General features: G+C 41.8%; 1 protein-coding gene across 2 annotated transcripts; it reads right to left on the reverse strand.

Annotated features, from left to right (window-relative positions):
* Nucleotides 1–5,396: 5,396 nt before the first annotated feature.
* irf6 (interferon regulatory factor 6) lies at nt 5,397–21,877 on the reverse strand. Of its 2 annotated transcripts, none has more exons than XM_085775510.1 (8): nt 21,755–21,877; nt 19,579–19,870; nt 17,258–17,453; nt 13,530–13,628; nt 11,320–11,619; nt 7,185–7,577; nt 6,415–6,533; nt 5,397–5,738 (listed from the first exon to the last, which is right to left on the reverse strand). In XM_085775510.1, exons 2-8 carry the CDS (start codon nt 19,858–19,860, stop codon nt 5,532–5,534), a joined length of 1,596 nt encoding a protein of 531 aa, XP_085631636.1. In that variant the 5' UTR covers nt 19,861–19,870; nt 21,755–21,877; the 3' UTR covers nt 5,397–5,531. The 2 variants fall into 2 exon arrangements, with proteins under 2 accessions (XP_085631636.1, XP_085631637.1); XM_085775511.1 differs by having other exon boundaries at nt 19,579–19,762; nt 21,755–21,818.

The following is a 21,877-nucleotide window of genomic DNA, read 5'->3' on the forward strand; positions in this document are numbered from 1 at the left end:
CTTCCTGGTCCAGCACCGGGACAAAGTCCGGACCGGCAGCTGCAGACGGAGGGAGGAGCTGCTCATCCAGAGGTCAAAGGTCACTGATACGGGGAAGGGAAGGGAATCGTTCCAGCTCCCAGGTCGTAAAAACCCACATCTTATCAGTTTTCCATTATACACTGCAAAAACTCAAAATCTTACCAAGAATATTTGTTTTATTTCTAGTTAAAATGTCATTTCTAGTCAAAACAAATCCAATTATACTTAAAATCAGACTCATCACATTAAAAAGCAGCTTGTTTTTAGACACTTTTTTTTACTTATTTTCACTTGAAATAAGTAGAAAAATCTGACAGTGGAGCAAGTTTTTCTTTCTTATTACAAGCACAAAAAACTTCAACTTCACTGGCAGATTTTTTTTACTTATTTCAAGTGAAAATGATCCAAAAACAAGTAAATTTTTAGGTGATGAGTCTTATTTAAAGTGGAAAGAGATTAGTTTTGATGAAAATTGAGACATTTTGACAAGAAATAAGACAAATATTCTTGGAAAGATTTTGAGTTTTTACAGTGTAAGACACGGTGTCCTTCCTCTCCTTCACCACTCGGCCTTCGTCTGTGTTGATGCTCCACATCCAGGTAGAAATGTGCTACAACAGCCCTTTAACCCTTTACTGTGAAACCATGGTGACAGTGGGCGGAGCCTCGGCCGTCAACACGACCTCATCAAGTCAACAGAGGTCACATGAGACACGTCCATGACTCATCATCAGTAGAGCGCTGTAAAAGACAGTAAGGACACCTCCATTGACTCCCGTGGTAAGGGTTTAAGGGTTTAAGAGTTTAAGGGTTTAAGGGTCTAAGGGTTTAAGGGTTTAGGATTTAAGGGTTTAGGGTTTATGGGTTTAGGGTTTAAGGGTTTGAGGGTTTAAGGGTTTAAGGGTGTAAGGGTGTAAGGGTTTAAGGGTTTAAGGGTTTAAGGGTGTAAGGGTGTAAGGGTTTAAGGGTTTAAGGGTCTAAGGGTTTAAGGGTGTAAGGGTTTTGCGCCCCTAATGGCAGGATAGGGGTGTTGCAAAAGGTTTCTAGGTGTCAACACCTAGAAACCATGACAACGTCACACCAGCAACCTGGACTGGACTGGACTGGACTGGACTGGACTGGACTGGACCAGACTAAACTAGACTGGACCGGACAGACTAGACTAGACTGGACTGGACTAGACTAAACTGGACTGGACTGGACTGGACTGGACTGGACTGGACTGGACTGGACTAGACTAGACTAGACTGGACTAAACTAGACTGGACTAAACTAGACTAAACTGGACTGGACTGGACTAAACTAGACTAAACTGGACTGGACTAAACTAGACTAAATGGACTGGACTGGACTAAACTAGACTAAACTGGACTGGACTGGACTAAACTAGACTAAACTGGGCTGGACTAAACTGGACTGGACTGGACTGGACTGGACTAAACTAGACTGGACTGGACTGGACTGGACTAAACTAGACTAAACTGGACTAAACTGGACTGGACTGGACTGGACTGGACTAAACTAGACTAAACTGGACTAAACTGGACTGGACTAGACTGGACTGGACTGGACTAAACTGGACTGGACTGGACTAAACTAGACTAAACTGGACTAAACTGGACTGGACTAAACTGGACTGGACTGGACTGGACTAGACTAAACTAGACTAAACTAGACTAAACTGGACTAAACTGGACTGGACTAGACTAAACTAGACTAAACTAGACTAAACTGGACTGGACTAGACTGGACTGGACTGGACTGGACTGGACTGGACTAAACTAGACTAAACTGGACTAAACTGGACTGGACTAAACTGGACTGGACTGGACTAAATTAGACTAAACTGGACTAAACTGGACTGGACTGGACTGGACTAAACTAGACTAAACTGGACTAAACTGGACTGGACTAAACTGGCTCCATGGATTCTTTATGTTGTTAATGGGAGCAGGCATATATATATATATATATATATATATATATATATATATATATATATATATATATATATATATATATATATATATATATATATATATATATATATATATATATATATTTATAAAACGGAAAGGTGAAATCCGGCGATCTGATTGGTTGTTAGCCGTGGTATATTGAGCATATACCACGGCTACTATTCTAAAGCCTTATCACAGCGTAGGCTATCACTCCGCCTCAGGCACGTATGACTGGTATGAATGGAAGTTGTTGTCATGTATCCATGACAACGGACTGTTGCAGTCCGTAGCCCAAGACAGCTGATGTTTTTACGATGTTAAAAAACGGACTAAAGTAGTTGAATCCACATGTTTAAGGTGAACTTTCACCTCCGGGGAGGGTTAACAATGGTAGAGGGGACTGAGCAGTGACTTTCATCTGAAAAAAAGCGGAGGAAAAGACGAGATGCAGAGCTAACTAGGAGCTAACGTCTGGAGAGGTGGGACTATTTTTTTCACAGTGAGGCTATTTTATTGGATAATATGTATTTCTGGTTGAATAAAACTACATGAAATTGATTGCGTATCCCTCTTTCATATTGCCTTTATTGGTAACCGTTTTATAAAAGCAATATATCACGACAGGCCGTGGTATATGCTCATTATACCACGGCTAAGGGGCGTTGTTCGGCCCGACGCGAAGCGTGTAGTTAAATACACAATGTATAAACTGACAACACACTGACCAATAAACAGACAGAAGACAAACCACAGAGCAAAACTCAACAACCCAACAAAAACACGCACAAGAAAAATAAAACAAAACAAAAGAACAAAACAACTCCAACAAAAAGAAGGATGTGAAACTACTCAAATTAAATTTACAGTAACTTTTCCCATCTTTTGTTCTGCATTTCTACCTCGTCTCCATGGATACCTGCAGTAAAGTGGGTTTCAGCAGCAATCCAGACTAAACTCTACTCTGCTGTTCTGCTCATTTTGACCATCCATCACTCTGCTGCTGCCTCCTGATTGGCTGATTGGAGCTGCCTCCTGATTGGCTGATTGGAGCTGCCTCCTGATTAGCTGATTGGAGGTGCCTCCTGATTGGCTGATTGGAGCTGCCTCCTGATTGGCTGATTGGAGCTGCCTCCTGATTAGCTGATTGGAGGTGCCTCCTGATTGGCTGATTGGAGCTGCCTCCTGATTGGCTGATTGGAGCTGCCTCCTGATTGGAGCTGCCTCCTGATTGGAGCTGCCTCCTGATTGGAGCTGCCTCCTGATTGGCTGATTGGAGCTGCCTCCTGATTGGAGCTGCCTCCTGATTGGCTGCCCTGTGTCTCTTCTGTCCAGAGGAACAAACATTAACCAGAGCAGATTCCTGAGTGATGATGTCATGAACTGACAGGAAGCAACGACCATATTTAGACTGGACAGTAAAACAGAACAGAGCTGGTTTCTTCACCATCATCAGGTTTAAATACACGGTGACGTACTGTCCAGTGTGTTGTTGTACTTTAATTAATGAATATTTACAATACTTCCCTGCTGTGTTTTAGTGGGGGGGTATTGTACTTTTAAAATGCTGAATGTATTTGACATTTGACATTTAAATTACATTGGACAGTAACACAAAGACATTTTACACACCTTACCTTACATTTCTAAAGAATACCAACTAGACAATATAAAAATACTTTGAATCGTCTCTAACATTTAAATTGAACTCACAGAGTTCTATGTAGTATTATTATTATTATTATTAGAGCATTATACTATTGTGTTGTCTACTGTTAGATTGTTATAGTGTAGAGAACTGTTGTGTGTTTACCTGTGTGTCTAGTGTACCTAACATATCCAGTGTCAAGTATAAAGAGATCAATGAAGTTCAGAGAATCTCCATGAACTCTTGTCCTGAAGGTGCTGAACTCCACCACTAGAGGTCGCTGCTGCTCCGTCTCACCTGCTCAGGTGTTGGTGTCATGACAACAGCTGGTCAGGTTTCATCCTGCAGCGTCTGCACAGCTGGAAAACAGCTGCTGCACTGTAAAAACTCTACATCTCTCCAAGAATATTTGTCTTATTTCTTGTCAAAATGTCTCATTTCTAGTCAAAACTAATCTCTTTCCACTTTAAATAAGACTCATCACCTACAAATTAACTTGTTTTTAGATCATTTTCACTTGTTTCAAACTAATTTTCACTTGAAATAAGTAGAAAAATCTGCCAGTGAAAGCAAGTTTTTTGTGTTTGTAATAAGGAAGAAAAACTTGCTCCACTATCAGATTTTTCTACTTATTCCAAGTGAAAATCTGCTTGAAAGAAGTAAAAAGTGTCTAAAAACAAGTTGCTTTTTAATGTGATGAGTCTTATTTTAAGTATAATGAGATTTGTTTTGACTAGAAATAAGACAAATATTCTTGGTAAGATATTTGAGTTTTTGCAGTGAGAAGATCCACAACACTTTGATGAATAAATTCTCCCATAAACTCGATGTTACTTTGGTGTTTTTATTGATAAAATAAACCTACAATCACATTCAACCAGCAGTAAAACACAGTCGGCGTCCACATTAAAACAATGTCGTCTGGTTGCCTGGATACAGTCAATGACTTATAAATCACAGATATGCATACAAAAATATCCAAAACTATAAATGTAAAAATAGAATGACTGCAGGGGAAACTTTCTGTCAGTCATTCACTCAGACCTAACTCCATGTTCACTCAGGATGATGGGATGTCAAACAGCTGGAAACCACTGGCCTCATTCATTCACACTTCCTACATGTTCCTACAATATATATAATATAAATCCCCTGATAGACCACGTGTTGCTTTAAGATATATATAGAGAGAGAGAAGGCATTCTGAGCCCAGGCACTGACTAGTTCTGTAACTCATTAACTAAGTCACATGTTGCCTGGCAACAGCAGCAGGACTTTGGCCCACGCAGACACACCATGTCCACGGTCCTAAAGCAGGTTAGGGTTTCTACACTGCAAAAACTCTAAATCTTTCCAAGGATATTTGTCTTGTTTCTTGTAAAAATGTCTAATTCCTAGTCAAAACAAAACTCTTTCCACTTAAAATAAGACTCATCACATAAAAAGCAGCTTGTTTTTAGACACTTTTTACTTCTTTCAAGTAGATTTTCACTTAAAATAAGTAGAAAAATCTGACAGTGGAGCAAGTTTTTCTTTCTTATTACAAACACAAAAAACTTGCTTTCACTGGCAGATTTTTCTACTTATTTCAAGTGAAAATTAGTTTGAAACAAGTGAAAATTAACTAAAAACAAGTTCATTTTTAGGTGATGAGTCTTATTTTAAGTGGAAATAGATTAGTTTTGATTAGAAATGAGACATTTTGACAAGAAATAAGACAAATATTCTTGGAAAGATGTAGAGTTTTTGCAGTGTGGACCTCCTGCTCCTGCAGAAAAGTATCTTGACAGCACAGAGACACCAGAGAGAAGCTGAAAGCAGATGAATCTACGCTACGACGCTACGCGCTGCTGCACACGTCTACATCATTAGTCCTAAGTAGTGGTGGTGGTTGTGTTGTTGTGTCACTGGTGCTGCAGGGCCAGGGCCTGGCTGAAGCCGTCCGGGCCCTGGTGCGTCTGCAGCAGACAGTACAGCTGCTTCAGGTGAGTCACGATGTTGTCCTTGATGTCTGGGATGGAGATCTGCAGCCGCACGCTGCCGCTGTCGAACGACCGAGTGTTGTCTCCAGAAAACATCTCAGTGATCATCCTGGCCACCACCGGGATCACCTGCAGGACGGACAGTCAGGACGGACAGTCAGGACGGACAGTTAGGACAGAGAGTTAGGACAAAGACAATGACAGACAGTCAGGACGGACAGTTAGGACAGGGACAAAGACAGAGAGTTAGGACAGGGACCGAGTTTATTATTAGTTACATTCATTTATAAAACAGAAAGGTGAAATCCTGCGATCTGATTGGTTGTTAACCGTGGTATAATGAGCATATACCACGGCTACTATTCTAAAGCCTTATCACAGCGTAGGCTATCACTCCGCCTCAGGCACGTATGACTGGTATGAATGGAAGTTGTTGTCATGTATCCATGACAACGGACTGTTGCAGTCCGTAGCAACAGACAGCTGATGTTTTTAGGATGTTAAAAATGTAGTAAAGTAGTGTAATTGACATGTTGAAGGTGAACTTTGACCTCCAGAGGGTTAACAATGGTAGAGGGGACTGAGACCAGATGCAGAGCTACTTGGAGCTAACGTCTGGACAGCTGGGAACAGCTTTTTATTCTGATTGAATAAAACTACATGTCCTCTTTCATATTGTCATTATTGGTAACCGTTTTATAAAAGCTATATATCATATCTTAATGAATCTGCTTCTATTTTGTTGTGGCAGTGACCCGTGACTTGCTGCTTCAGCTGGACCGTTGTGTATGAATCTCCGTCTCACCTGGACCATGATGAGTTTCCTCTCCCGGGGTCGACCGTCAGGCCACTCCTCCCCAAAACACAGGCTGATCTCAAAGCTGGGGGGGGTCTGGGTCTGGCCCCGCTGGTGGGCGATCACACCTGCACAGGAGAGAGCTGCGTTACTTCACTGAGACGAGAAGACTTTATATAACGATGGGAAGAGGATGGTAGACTTTATATAATGCTTCAAACAAATTTTCACTTTAAATAAGTCGAAAAATCTGCCAGTGAAGGAAGAAAAACTCCACTATCAGATTTTTATAGTCAGAAGTTTTCACCGAGGGGATTTTGGATATCTCTCTTTTTTATCACTACAATACTGTCACCAGCCATAAAGCCCATAGATCATAGAAACCAGTGTTTTAGCAGCAAAAAGAGCAAATGTCATTTCTAGGCAAAACAAATCTCATTCTACTTACAATAAGACTAATCACATTAAAAGCAGCTTGTTTTTAGACACTTTTTACTTCTTTCAAGCAGATTTTCACTTGAAATAAGTAGAAAAATCTGATAGTGGAGCAAGTTTTTCTTTCTTATTACAAACACAAAAAACTTGCTTTCACTGGCAGATTTTTCTACTTATTTCAAGTGAAAATTTGTTTGAAAGAAGTAAAAAGTGTCTAAAAACAAGCTGCTTTTAATGTGATGAGTCTTATTTTAAGTAGAATGAGATTAGTTTTGACTAGAAACAAGACGAATCCTCTTGGTGAGATGCAGAGATGTAGAGTTTGTGCAGTGAGCTGGTCTCACCGCTGAGGAAGGACTCGAGGCAGAAGAGCTTGACCCTGCGCTGCCTCTCGATGAGGTTGGGGGCGTTGGGGTTGGGGGCCGCGGGGCCGGACCAGTAGACCTTACACTGGCAGAGGCGCACGGCGTAGATGTCGTGGCCGATGACCTCCAGGATGAGGCCGCGGTCCATGACGTCCAGCAGCCGGCCGGTGAAGAGGCGCTGCTTGTCGTTGGTGATGTGCTGCGTGGTGGGGAAGCGCAGCTGCTCCAGGCTGACGGGGCCGAACAGCTCCTCCTGGTTCAGCATGGGGCCCAGGTCCCCGTAGAACAGCCTGCAGCCCTGAGGGTTGCTCACCGTCACCATGGGACACATCTCCTTCCCCCGGTACAGGAACTGCACCTCCAGGTCCGTCACTACCACACACACACACAGGTTTAGAGTTTATTTATTTAGCACACAAATTTCAATGGTGCAAGGAGGGAACGAAGCCGGTTGGCTTGTACATAGGTTCCACCCCTATAACAAATTACAACAAGACAAATTTCAATGGCTAACAAATAAACATAAAAAAAGAGATAAAGTGCATGCATAATCAATGTTATATGAGCAAAAAAGAACAGAAATGAGAAAAAAAATAAAGAAATAAAGTGCAAAGTGATTCAGTAACAAATAAAGACAATAGAGATAATATACAAAAAATTTATTAATTTAACTCATAAAAAGACAGGTAAGGATGTAAGGATGTGGGATATGGAGAGAGCGAAAGAGAGAGAAGAAAGAACGGGAAATTCAAGAGAAATTGAGGTTGTCAGTTATGTTGAAGTTACGCTTCAGTTAAAACAACAAAAGAGTAGCCGAAGCTCCTCTTCCCGGTTTGTCAAATTTGAGTTCTCCTTCTCCTTCTCCTTCTGTTTGTCAAATTTGACGAACCAGGGTCCGTCCTCTTCCCAGTTCGTCCAAATTTGACGAACCGGGAAGAGGAGCTTCTCGAAGCTTCCGCTACAAAACAAGCTTGAAATATAGACTTTGGCATTTGGGGGCTTCAATACAAGAGGGACATTACATACGAGCAGCATGGAGGTATCTGGATGTTTTTTGGTGTGTCTTTTTGTTATGAAGACAGTTGGTATCCATTTGCAACCGTTATATGGACAAATTTCAATTTTGGGTGAGCTATCCCCCCCCCCAAGTATATTTTTTGGCGTTTTTTGCCTTTATTGGACAGGCAGAGAGAGGGGGAATGACATGCAGGAAAGGTCTGCCCGATGCAGGATTCGAACCGCGGACGCCTGCGTTGAGGACTGTAGCCTCTACATGGGGCGGCCGCCTTAACCACTGCAACACGCACCGCCCCGAACTATCCCTTTAAAGTGGATTTTCTACCATTTCTTTCCTCTGGTCTGAAAGAAGACGTGTTAAAGCAAATACTGCACCTCCAGACACAAACGACCAGACAGCATCATCACACACAGATCACGCTTCTTCAACAGTTTCTACCCGGCTACAGTCAGACTTTTAGCAAACACAAAGTAACCCGGGCACATGGCAACACAACACGCATCCACCTCAGTAGCACTTGGCACTTTACACTTATTTATTCTTATATTTATTAAGTTATAGACATAGATCTCTGGCCTTTTTAGAAATGTTATGTCCTTGTCCTTTTTTTAATCCCAGGCTTGAGCCTTTTTAAAGTGTCTTCATTGTGTCTGGTATATCTTTGTGTGTTCTCTTTTTTGTTTCTCCACCTGACCTGGAACAACCGTACAAAAATTCCTGTGTGTGTATGCACAAATGGCAAATAAAGATTTTGACTTTGACTTTGATTTTGACTTTGACTTTGATTTTCCAATACCTCACGGCCACATCAAGCTGTAACCATTTACATCAGTGACACTTTTAACTTAACAGAATTAGTTTGTGATAAAGACTATAGACCACTATGATACAACAGAATTCAACATAGGCTGGGATAATAAATCAAAGGCAAAGTTTATCAAAAAACAAAACAAAAAAACATTGCTCCACTCTCAAAAAACAAAAACAAAAATCTTCTTTTCTGTTTTATGTACCGGTTCATCTTTGTTTTTTAATAAAATTAATAAATTCACACACTTTCACAATGTTTTTAGGACTCAAACTCTTGGACAGCTAATTCAGAAAGAAATACCTTCAAAATTTAAGACTTTATAAAGTTGTGAAAAGACTTTTTAATACTTTTTAAGGGTCTTAATTTTCCCAAAATTGATTTATCACCTTTTAATACTTTTCAAGACCCCGCAGATACCCTGATCTGAAACACCTGAAAGCTTAAAGAATGGTTACTGTCTCACCAAAGCTGCACCCATGAATGAAATATCTACCAGCACTTTAATACAGTACTACTGTAGCCCTTATTTCTTCAGAATCTTATTCTGTATTGCATTTTTATTGTGAATCTGCTGCTATTATTCTGTTTTTTCTTATATTTATGCAGGTATTTCTTATCTTTTACTGATATAAATGCTGCCAGACTGTACTCTGTCCTCTCTGGACTCCTCTTCCCGGTTCGTCAAATTAGAGGAGCTTCGAGAAGCTTCCGCTACAAAACAAGCTTGAAATATAGACTTATTTCATTTTTTTCAACAATTTCTCATGTCGGGGCTTCAATACAAGACGGACATACGAGCAGCATGGAGGTATTTGGATGTTTTTTGGTGTGTCTTTTTGTTACGAAGACAGTTGGTATCCATTAGCAACCGTTATATGGACATGCACTGCTACGCCGAGACCCCCTGTAACTCAGAGAAGCCACGGAGGACTCTGAAACTTCTCCCAGCCCTTAGTCCACATGAGGGGGAGGAGATAATGAGGGAAATTTGAATTCTGGGTGAACTATCCCTTTAAAGTGGATTTTCTATTCTGCTGGAAGAACATAATAAAATGTTTTGTCACTCCTAAATTGAAATTTAAACAGCAGGGTTTTCAGGGACAGGATAAATGCTGGCCGATTACTTTCATAATATCCAACCGTATTGGCAAGAACTTGCTGAAGAAATTCAGTCAATCCTCGGTTTAAAAGTTGATTTTTCTTTCATCACGTTATACTTGGGTTAATTCCCAGCTGGTCTTATGGCTCAGGACAACTATCTTTACAAAGTGCTTTTGGCTGCAAGCAAAAAGGCCGTTACACGGAAATGGCTGCAGACAAATTTGCCATCAAAGACTGACTGGATCACCATTGTTAAAGAAATACAGTGCATGGAAAAACTGACCTTCGTCCTACGACTACGAGCTGAACAGTTTACTAAGTACTGGGAAAAGTGGACTTCATATTCTCTAACATGTAACTCGTTGTCTGTGTGAATGATAACCCCATTTGCTCTAATGTATGGCCTTGTGTCAACCTTGTCAACCTGTCTCTTCTATATGATTGTGTTTTTATGTTTCATTGTTTGTCCTTTATTGTTGAAATCAAGAACTGAAAACTTCATAAAAATAAAGTTTCAAAAATAAAGTGGATTTTCTACCATTTCTTTCCTCTGGTCTGAAAGAAGACCCCCGTGTTAAAGCAGAAGTAAGCGATCCGGTGGTTTTGGCTAATGCTGCGTTCCAGGCAGGCTTTTGAAATCGTAAATTACAGCTTCAAGTCACAACTTACGACTTTGTAGCGTTCCAGGCAACCCACTCGTGTTTCTCCGACCTGTTTTACCTGTGAAAGTCACTATAACGGCCACTCGTAACTTCTGACCCGTGAACTCGTACCAGATCGAACTGGTACCACTTCACGGTCGGAAAAACACGAGTTACGAGTTGCCTTGAACGCACCATAACAGTCCTCGTCCCTACGTCACCACATTCAGGCGCATCCCTTGGCTGCACACACAGAGAGGACTGCCCCTTTATGCCGTTCTCTCTCCTCATTGGATAAAGGTTGTAGGATACAAGGAAAGTTTTCTCCTGGGCTCAGAGCAGAGCAGAGTGACTGACAGACCCGTGTTTCAGACCAAACACTCTATAGAAGTGATTGCTGTCGGAAGATACAACTATTTAAGACTCATATTAACACAAATATATCACTTACTTCTGCTTTAAGGAAGAAAAACATCCCTAAATCTCTAAAGTGATCGGTGCATGTCAGAAACAACAGTGTCTGCGGCTGCAGTGTGAACTCACTGGGGAGGGAGCTGATCCAGGTCTCCGAGGAGGCGAACAGGGCGTCGGGGAGGGGGGGCGGGTGCATGGGGACCGGGGGGGGCAGCGGGGGGGCGGGCTGCATCTCCATGTCCACCGGCTCCTCTTTGGGCCAGGGCTTGACCCCCGGCTCCTCCTTGGGCCAGGGCTTGACCCCCGGCTCCTCCTTGGGGGCCCAGGCCTCGTTGGAGGGGGGGGGGCAGCTGGGGGGGCAGCTGGGCGGCTGCATGGACGAGTCCGAGCTCATCGGAGACCAGAGGATCAGGGGGGACGGGCTGGCACCTGGGGGGGGGGACAGAACATAGATATATATATAAGAAGACTAGATGACTCACCCACCGCTGCTGCCCAATGACTCGGTGTAGCCACACGGCGGCCATCTTGGTAAGGTCAACTCTCTCCCTCAGAGCATTGAGCCACACGGCGGCCATCTTGGTAAGGTCAACTCTCTCCCTCAGAGCATTGTCATTATTATGAACGTCTATGCAGTTATGATGCAGCTACTTAAAATCATGGATCATTTTAATCATGTACTTTTTTTTTGTAAAAGTAACATTATAGTGACATTATGCAAATAGTTTAAGTAATAGCTACAGAGTTATGAATCGTTTTTCTAGTGAAGATGACTGGATCACCATCTACTGCACTGTAACTGCAGCCAGAGTCAGAGCAATTTGCCCGTTCAAATATGGCCGACTGTGAGCTACGCCTGCGAGTAGTCCGATCTACCCAATAGGACTAATCTCCCCAACTACTTCCGGGGAGAAAACCAGCATGAGAACAATAGTGACGTACGAGAGTTTTTCTATATATATATTATATATCGTTTTTCATGTCACTATATCACCGTTTAGACTAATCTGATGTTTGTAAAGTGCAAAAACTCAAAATCTTACCAAGTATATTTGTCTCATTTCTAGTCAAAACAAATCTCGTTCTACTTCAAATAAGACTCATCACATAAAAAAGCAGCTTGTTTTTAGACACTTTTTACTTCTTTCAAGCAGATTTTCACTTGAAATAAGTAGAAAAATCTGACAGTGGAGCAAGTTTTTCTTTCTTATTACAAACACAAAAAACTTGCTTTCAGGTTTAGGTGATGAGTCTTATTTAAAGTGGAAACAGATTAGTTTTGACTAGAAATTAGACATTTTGACAAGAAATAAGACAAATATTCTTGGACAGATTGAGTTTTTGCAGTGTAAAACCAATGATTGGACAAACATTACTATTTCTGTGTGCACAAGGTTTTTTTTTTAGGTGCTGTAGCTACAAGCAGATCTCATAAACAAAGACCTTTTTAAGTGTGAAAACAGCGGAGACTTATTCAAGATTTGCGTTTGGGCAACACTGAAATATAACAGGCGACACATCGGAATTAATTTATTCAGTAGTCACAATGGTCATACACACCAGGATTAATCAGTTTGTCCAATATTGTAAGACAGGAAATAAAGGACCTGCCTTAAATTCAGGAAGTGCTGGAGCTGTGCATAGAGCGATTATCCATCTGATTATCCGTCCTGCTGCGAGCGAACAACTTCTATCAGTGGTGACTGACTGTATATAAAAGTAAAATATAGGCTTTAGTCTAATAGGCTATATAATGAGCTCCTGACGCTCAGCTCAACGGGTGAGGAGGAGTTAAATAGTGAAACGGCGGCGCCTTTATAGCCGGTTTTATGATTAAACTCTGAACATAACCTGGTCGGGACCAGGTTATGAGCTAAGCATCAGTTACCATGGTGATCTAGCCGGGTTAAAAGAGAGCCACCTTTGTAGTACAGGAGGGCCTGAAAGCTTTAGACTCAACATACCTCGTTAACCCACTAAACTGGCTTCGCAGTAACAGTACACCCCTCAGAGAGTTTACCTGTGCTGTTCTGAGTTAAAGGGATACTTCACCCAAAACCACCAATCATCTCCTCCCCATCATGCCAAGGAAGGGTCTGGAGAACTTCCAGAGTCATCAAAACTCTTTAGGAGTTCCAGGGGGGGTCCGGCTGGCGACGAGTTCTCATATAATGGGTTAGGGGGATAGAGTTCACTTCTGATTGGTCCAAAACACACAAAAAAGTTCTCCAGTCCAGACCCTTCCTTTAGTTGGCATGACCGGGAGGAGATGATTGGTGGATTTTGGGTGAAGTGTCCCTTTAAGGCCAGAGGACTGAGACATGTGAAGGCCTGCTCACCGTTGGACGGATACGGAGGGAGAGACTCCGGCGTGTTGGGAACGTCTTCCTCAGCTCCATCGTCATCGTGTGGTGTCCAGTAGCCGGCGTCCGAGGAGCCTGGTGACAGAGACAGGACAACATGAAGACCCACTGGACACCAGAAGCTTCATGTCTTGGGTTGTGTCCTAAACCCCTCCCTCATTCCCTCCTCCCTACTCACTATATTAGTGAATTCAATATAGTGAGTATATAGTGACTCACTGGTCAAATAAAAAAACACTTTCGGCCACTACTCCGCCGCACAGTAGGGATGTCACGGTTATAGATTTTCTTGGTACGATTATTGTCAGAGAAATAATCACGGTATTATGATTATCACGATTATTATGCATTAATTAATTTCACAACACTATTAATGTGTAAAATCAAATATAGTTAAAGCAGAAGTAAGTGATATATTTGTGTTAATATAAGTCTTAAATAGTTGTATCTTCCGACAGCAATCACTTCTATAGAGTGTTTGGACCGAAACACGGGTCTGTCAGTCACTCTGCTCTGCTCTGAGCCCAGGAGAAAACTTTTATCGTATCCTACAGTTTTTATCCAATGAGGAGAGAGAACGGCACGCAGGGCTGTGTGTGCAGCCAAGGAACGCCGTGAATGTGGTGACGGAGGGACAAGGACTGTTATGGTGCGTTCAAGGCAACTCGTATTTTTCCGACCTGTGAAGTCGTACCAGTTCGATCTGGTACGAGTTCACGGGTCAGAAGTTACGAGTGGCCGTTATAGTGACTTTCACAGGTAAAACAGGTCGGAGAAACACGAGTGGGTTGCCTGGAACGCTACTAAGTCGTAAGTTGTGACTTGAAGCTGTAATTTACGGTTTCAAAAGCCTGCCTGGAACGCAGCATTAGCCAAAACCACCGGATCGCTTACTTCTGCTTTAAAATATACATTACTAATTATGAAATATTTTAAATATCTATTAAAATATGACAAATTATTAATCCGCCAGGGGAAGTGTCATCGATACCAAATGTTTAAGTTCATTTTAATCTTTTTTTTTAATTACAAATGACACTTTAGCATTTAAATTTCTACCAATTCAATGCTACGTTAGGTAAATGGACCAGTATATGTGCATTTACCTTCACTTTGGCGCATCTGCTGTTCACACATTATCTTTTTTTGGAAAGTGACGGTATTTAGGAATCTTTGCGATCAATTAATTGTGGCGTTTAATACCGCGATTAATTGTGAAAACAAGTCATTGTGACATCCCTACCGCACAGTTAATGACGTATTACGTCGCGTAATTAAAATGTTCCGACCGATCGTAACGGCCGGCGTAGGTACCATGGATACAACCATGGTAACGGCCGGTGTAGTTACCATGGATACAACCATGGTAACGGCCGGTGTAGAGGAGTAAAGCAATATATTAAGCGGTAATATATATATATTTAAAGCAGAAGTAAGTGGTCCGGTCGTTTTCGCTAATGCTGCGTTCCAGGCAGGCTTTTGAAATCGTAAATTACAGCTTCAAGTCACAACTTACGACTTTGTAGTGTTCCAGGTAACCCACTCGTGTTTCTCTGACCTGTTTTACCGGTGAAAGTCACTATAACGGCCACTCGTAACTTCTGACCCGTGAACTCGTACCAGATCGAACTGGTACCACTTCACGGTCGGAAAAATACATGTTTCCTTGAACGCACCATAACAGTCCTCGTCCCTACGTCGCCACATTCACGGCGTTCCTTGGCTGCACACACAGCCCTGCATGCCGTTCTCTCTCCTCATTGGATAAAACTGTAGGATACGATAGCCTACATGTTTTCTCCTGGGCTCAGAGCAGAGCAGAGTGACTGACAGACCCGTGTTTCAGACCAAACACTCTATAGAAGTGATTGCTGTCGGAAGATAGAACTATTTAAGACTTATATTAACACAAATATATCACTTACTTCTGCTTTAAGCATCAAAGATGTTCAATCAAACCCACACAGTTTGAAACAACGTTCAAAACACACACAGCCAGTGTCACAACTAAGCATAAAGCCCGCTAGCTTAATGCTAACGTTAATGTAAAACACCATAGACGGGCTAACAGAAATTAGCATCGCTATCCAGAGTCTGTGGTCAGTTTATAACGCTTGTTAGGAAATTTGCTCACGTTTGTTGTGGGAGTCTGTGGAAGCCGCGACCGGACAACTCTGACAGCTGGACACATTTACTGAGGCTGCTGCACTACTGCATTTATTTGGTAGCTACACCGGTCGCTACTGCATTTATTTGGTAGCTACACCGGTCGCTACTGCATTTATTTGGTAGCTACACCGGTCGCTACTGCATTTATTTGGTAGCTACACCGGTCACTACTGCATTTATTTGGTAGCTACACCGGTCACTACTGCATTTATTTGGTAGCTACACCGGTCACTACTGCATTTATTTGGTAGCTACACCGGTCACTACTGCATTTATTTGGTAGCTACACCGGTCACTACTGCATTTATTTGGTAGCTACACCGGTCACTACTTCATTTATTTGGTAGCTACACCGGTCACTACTGCATTTATTTGGTAGCTACACCGGTCACTACTGCATTTATTTGGTGCTTCATTTATTTGGTAGCTACACCGGTCACTACTGCATTTATTTGGTAGCTACACCGGTCACTACTTCATTTATTTGGTAGCTACACCGGTCACTACTGCATTTATTTGGTAGCTACACCGGTCACTACTTCATTTATTTGGTAGCTACACCGGTCACTACTGCATTTATTTGGTAGCTACACCGGTCACTACTTCATTTATTTGGTACTTCATTTATTTGGTAGCTACACCGGTCACTACTTCATTTATTTGGTAGCTACACCGGTCCCTACTGCATTTATTTGGTAGCTACACCGGTCACTACTGCATTTATTTGGTCACTACTTCATTTATTTGGTAGCTACACCGGTCACTACTGCATTTATTTGGTAGCTACACCGGTCACTACTTCATTTATTTGGTACTTCATTTATTTGGTAGCTACACCGGTCACTACTTCATTTATTTGGTAGCTACACCGGTCCCTACTGCATTTATTTGGTAGCTACACCGGTCACTACTGCATTTATTTGGTCACTACTTCATTTATTTGGTAGCTACACCGGTCACTACTTCATTTATTTGGTAGCTACACCGGTCACTACTTCATTTATTTGGTAGCTACACCGGTCACTACTGCATTTATTTGGTCACTACTTCATTTATTTGGTAGCTACACCGGTCACTACTGCATTTATTTGGTCACTACTTCATTTATTTGGTAGCTACACCGGTCACTACTGCATTTATTTGGTCACTACTTCATTTATTTGGTAGCTACACCGGTCACTACTTCATTTATTTGGAGGAGTGCAGAGAGTCTTCTACTGCAATTAAAGTACTTAGGAGCTATTTGTAGATCATACAACCCCACTTTTTAAAAAATGCTACTATCCCTTTAATCTGTTTGTTTCTGTGTTTATTCCTCTCTCTCATTCTCTCTCCCAGAGGTTTGGTTTAAAGATGTGCAGTCTACGGCTCTAACTAATGAAATAATCTCTTAAATGCTTAGAAATTATGACAAATGTATCATAGAACAGCACAAACATGTTTTTTTTTGTGGAAACGAAATCCTTAGAAGGGTCTGAAAAAGACAAATACAGCTCTGGTAGCTGTGATAAATCATTCATTTGTCTGGCCGTTACCTTGGTTACTGAGGGGCTGTGGGATGTCGCAGACGTCGTAGATCTTGAGCGGGTTCATGGGAACCTCCTTGGTGCCGTCGTAGATGAGGTTGAACTCGCGGCTCTTGTTGAGCGCGCAGCGGAGCTGAGCTTTCCACTTGGCTGGGTCGGGCTCCTCCATCCCCTCCACGAACTTCCCCGTCTCCACGGCCCAGGCCTGGAGGAGCAGGTCGCCATGGTTACCATCACCACCATCACCACGGTTACCACCACCACCATCACAGCTCTGTCTCCACATCACCTTCACCCTGACTGTGTCCTAACAACATCCCATCATGCTTCACTACACTTCACTACCTTCAAGGAAGGAAGGAAGGAAGGAAGGAAGGAAGGAAGGAAGGGAGGGAAGGAAGGAAGGAAGGAAGGAAGGAAGGAAGGAAAGGAAGGAAGGAAGGAAAGGAAGGAAGGAAGGAAGGAAGGAAGGAAGGAAGGAAGGAAGGAAGGAAAGGAAGGAAGGAAGGAAGGAAGGAAGGAAGGAAGGAAGGAAGGAAGGAAGGAAGGAAGGAGGGAGGGAACAGATTGGGTCAATTGGGTCAAAAAGGAAGGAAGAAGTAAGGACAAAGGGAAGGAAGGAAGGACAAAGGGAAAGATGCGAGGAAAGATAGAAGGATGGAGGGAACAGATTGGGTCAACTGGGTCAAAAAGGAAGGAAGGAATGAAGGAAGGGAGGGAGGGAACAGATTTGTTCAAGGAAGGAAAAAGAAGGAAGAAAGAAGGAAGGAAGAAAGGAAGAAAGGAAGGGAGGGGAAAAGGATTGTGGAAAGAAAGATGGAGGGAGGGAACAGATTCGTTCAAGGAAGGAAGAAGAAGAAGGAAGAAGGGAAAGAAGTACTTGCCAACAATGAGTACCCGGAAATGTTGAGTACTCCAAAGTTTTATGTTAGAAATAGATAGTATGGGTCCCCAGTATTCAGAAACTGCCGGATGCTAACTTATATATATTGGACAATTAGCAGAATTGACATAATTAGCATAAATGAGCATAATTGCATATATGGGCAATATTTCAACAACTGCTTGGCTGATCTGGGCAATATTGGAGTGGTTTTAGAGGTTATTGATGATGCTGGATCCATTTCTGACATTTTCAAAATTTAAAATGGCTGTCTAAACCGGAAGTGACCAGATTTTGAAATCCATCAAAATCGGCCCACTGGCGGGTTAAAATCTGGTCACTTCCGGTTCAATATTGCCCAGACCAGCCAAGTCAATTTTGTTGAAATATTGCCCATATAGGCAATTATGCTAATTTATGCTAATTGACCCTTCGCGTAAGCCCCGCCCCCTTGGTTACTGTTGCTACGGCGGGCAAGCTTTCACTCCCAGCCATGCTCCTGGCAGTATTTGGTATCGATTTCAAAGGAAATATCAGAAAATTTCTGGATAAACTGTTCTGAGATAATAGAGAGAAGAAGTCACAAAGATCGTTCAGAGTTTTCAGTGACGTGACTCGCGCAGGAGGATAAAACATCTGTTCAACGACACGACTGGACAATGTACAGAGCAGCAGTAAGGACTGGTAATTTTACCGTCTATCAACCCACAAAGACTTAGGTCATCTCACTGGTTTTTGGGCGATTGTGAACCACATACAGCTTTGGCTGCTGTTTTTTTTTCTCCCACCGCTGTATCAGTCAGTGAAAGCAGTCCCTGCCTGGAGGATCCCTCGCCTAAAAGTCCAGGTAAAAGCCCTAAAAGTACAGCTGTCATTTCGGAGGTGAACATATGGTTTTCCCCATATTTACACTTGCTCAAGTCGAAAAAAAAGTCAGCTGGTATCTGAACATCTCTATATTGCTACCGCCGCCGTAGTAGCAGCAGCAACAACAACATCCTTCTCTACAAACAAATGTTTTTCGTCCTAGTCTCAAAATGTGTCCACAAAAGCAAACGTAATGACTCACTGCGGAAAGCTTGCCAGGCCCATAGTTACGGTTGCTAACGTAGGATTGGACAATAGCCGTTGGTGGGAGGAGTTGGCGAAGGGTCAATTATCTCACTTATGCAAATTGCCCAATATATATAAGTTAGCATCCGACAGTTTCTGAAAACTGGGGACCCATACTATCTATTTCTAACATAAAACTTTGGAGTACTCAACATTTCCGGGTACTCATTGTTGGCAAGTAGACTAATTTGTCTAAACAGTGATAGGGCGTGAAAAATATGATATATAGCTAAACTCTATCTATCTATCTATCTATCTATCTATCTATCTATCTATCTATCTATCTATCTATCTATCTATCTATCTATCTATCTATCTATCTATCTTTCTTTACCTTGAAGATGGTATCCTCGTCCTCGCTCTGAGGCGAGTGGCGTGTGGCGTGTTTCCACGGGATCTTGAAGCGCATTTTGTCTCGGTCGATCCAGACCAGACCGGGGTAGCGGCCGCTGTCCACCTGGGCCACGAGCCACGGCTTGAGACGCACGCGCCGAGGCGTCACCGACATCCTGACCGTTCTGTCGGGCGTCACCGACATCATGTCTGCTCTATCCGAGGCAGCAGGCGTCATCGACATGGTGTCTGCTCTGTCCGAGGCTGGTGTCACCGACATCATGACTGTCTGTCTGAGGGGAAAACACACGGCAGCGGTCAGTCAGTCTGCAGACGAGGCTACGACACCGACTGCACTGCAGAAACTCTACATCTGTCCAAGAATATCTGTCTTCTTTCTTGTCAAAATGTCTCATTTCTAGTCCAAACTAATCTCTTTCCACTTAAAATAAGACTCATAACCTAAAAATTAACTTGTTTTTAGATCATTTTCACTTGTTTCAAACTAATGTTCACTTGAAATAAGTAGAAAAATCTGCCAGTGAAAGCAAGTTTTTGTGCTTTTGTGATAGTGCTCCACTATCAGATTTTTCTACTTATTTCAAGTGAAAATAGGCTTGAAAGAAGTGTCTAAAAACATACATAACTATGTATGCATATGTATAAATACACTTATTTTAGGTATAATGAGATTTGTTTTGACTAGAAATGACATTTTGACTAGAAATAAGACAAATATTCTTGGTAAGATTTTGAGTTTTTGCAGTGCACAGGCTGCAGCTTCACACTGCAGAAACTCAAAGTCTGTCCAACAATATCTGTCTCATTTCCCCTCCAGGCCTCTGGACCCTCTGAAGTAAAAGGCTGTGGTTTTGTTTTTGTTATGTTCATTCATTCATTCATTCATTCATAACCTTTATTTAAACTCAGAGATATATTGAGGAGCAACCTCATTTACAATATAGCCGAGATGAAACACAGAACATATAAAGACAGAAGACAAAACAATTGAGACATACATAAATATTCAGACATAACAAACACACATGAGCATAACTTGAATACATAAGTATAGAAGCAGGAGCAGTTAGAGGTCAAATATGATGTAATTATGGATTTAAATGTCTTCATTTCATAAGTATCAATCACCATGGAAACTCTACTCAATCTTATTTACACATAATTATCAATATTAATATTATTTATTTTAACTTTCAGACCTCTGACACTGTCATAAGAATTATGGAACCACCTTGCAGATAGTTTCTCTGTTCATGCTGTTTCTCTCTTTTTCTTTACTCAGATATGGAACAAAGGAATTTAAAGCTTTTAATAAGAAAAAATCTGTAAGTGTGTTCAAGTATGAAAAGCTTGAAACATCAAGAAACACATCTGATAAAGGCAAAAGATTACACATGTTCTTCATGCTGCAATTAACTGTTATTTCTGGGCTGTTTCTACACAATCAATATTTCTTGGCATTACTATGAAATTGACCGATTTCTAGACATAATCACCTACACTGCAAAAACTCAAAATCTTTCCAAGAATATTTGTCTTATTTCTTGTCAAAATGTCTCATTTCTAGTCAAAACTAATCTCTTTCCACTTAAAATAAGACTCATTGCCTACAAATTAACTTGTTTTTAGATCATTTTCACTTGATTCAAACTAATTTTCACTTGAAATAAGTAGATCTATATCTATATCTATATCTATATCTATATCTATAAAATCTGCCAGTGAAAGCAAGTTTTTTGTGTTTGTAATAAGAAAGAAAAACTTGCTCCACTATCAGATTTTTCTACTTATTTCAAGTGACAATATGTTTGAAAGAAGTAAAAATTGTCTGAAAACAAGCTGCTTTTTAATGTGAAGAGTTTTATTCTAAGTATAATGAGACTTGTTTTGACCAGAAATGAGACATTTGGAGTTTTTGCAGTGCAGCTTCACCGAGTCTCCGACCAGACCAGAGGCCTGAACCTCTTCAGTCCGGTTCGGTTCTAGTTCTAGTTCCACCTGAAGCTGCAATAACAACTGGGTCAAACACTGGGACACACAGCAGTCACACAAACAACTCAGCGACGACGCACACACAGACACACACATTCACATACAGATACACACACACACACACACACACACACACACATACAGATACACAAACACACACATACCTGCGGTGAACCAGGAAGTAGGAGCTCGCTCCCGCTCGGCCTGCTGGGACCAAACCACCAGCTGGGACCAAACCAGGACCAGAACCAGGACCAGAACCACCAGAAACAGAAATAGAAGAAGGA

This window comes from Trachurus japonicus, chromosome 5 (assembly GCF_045865225.1).
Source record: "Trachurus japonicus isolate A0001 chromosome 5, Traja_1.0".
In the NCBI taxonomy this organism is placed as follows: Eukaryota; Metazoa; Chordata; class Actinopteri; order Carangiformes; family Carangidae; genus Trachurus; species Trachurus japonicus.

Excerpts from the sequence above, each read along its gene's own strand:
- irf6 (XM_085775510.1), bottom strand. The coding sequence starts at position 19,860 with ATGATGTCGGTGACACCAGCCTCGGACAGAGCAGACACCATGTCGATG. Across the intron at positions 13,629-17,257 it reads ACAGCCCCTCAGTAACCAAG|GCTCCTCGGACGCCGGCTAC; the intron begins GTAACGGCCAGA and ends CTCTGTCACCAG. Across the intron at positions 6,534-7,184 it reads CCTCGAGTCCTTCCTCAGCG|GTGTGATCGCCCACCAGCGG; the intron begins GTGAGACCAGCT and ends TCTCCTGTGCAG.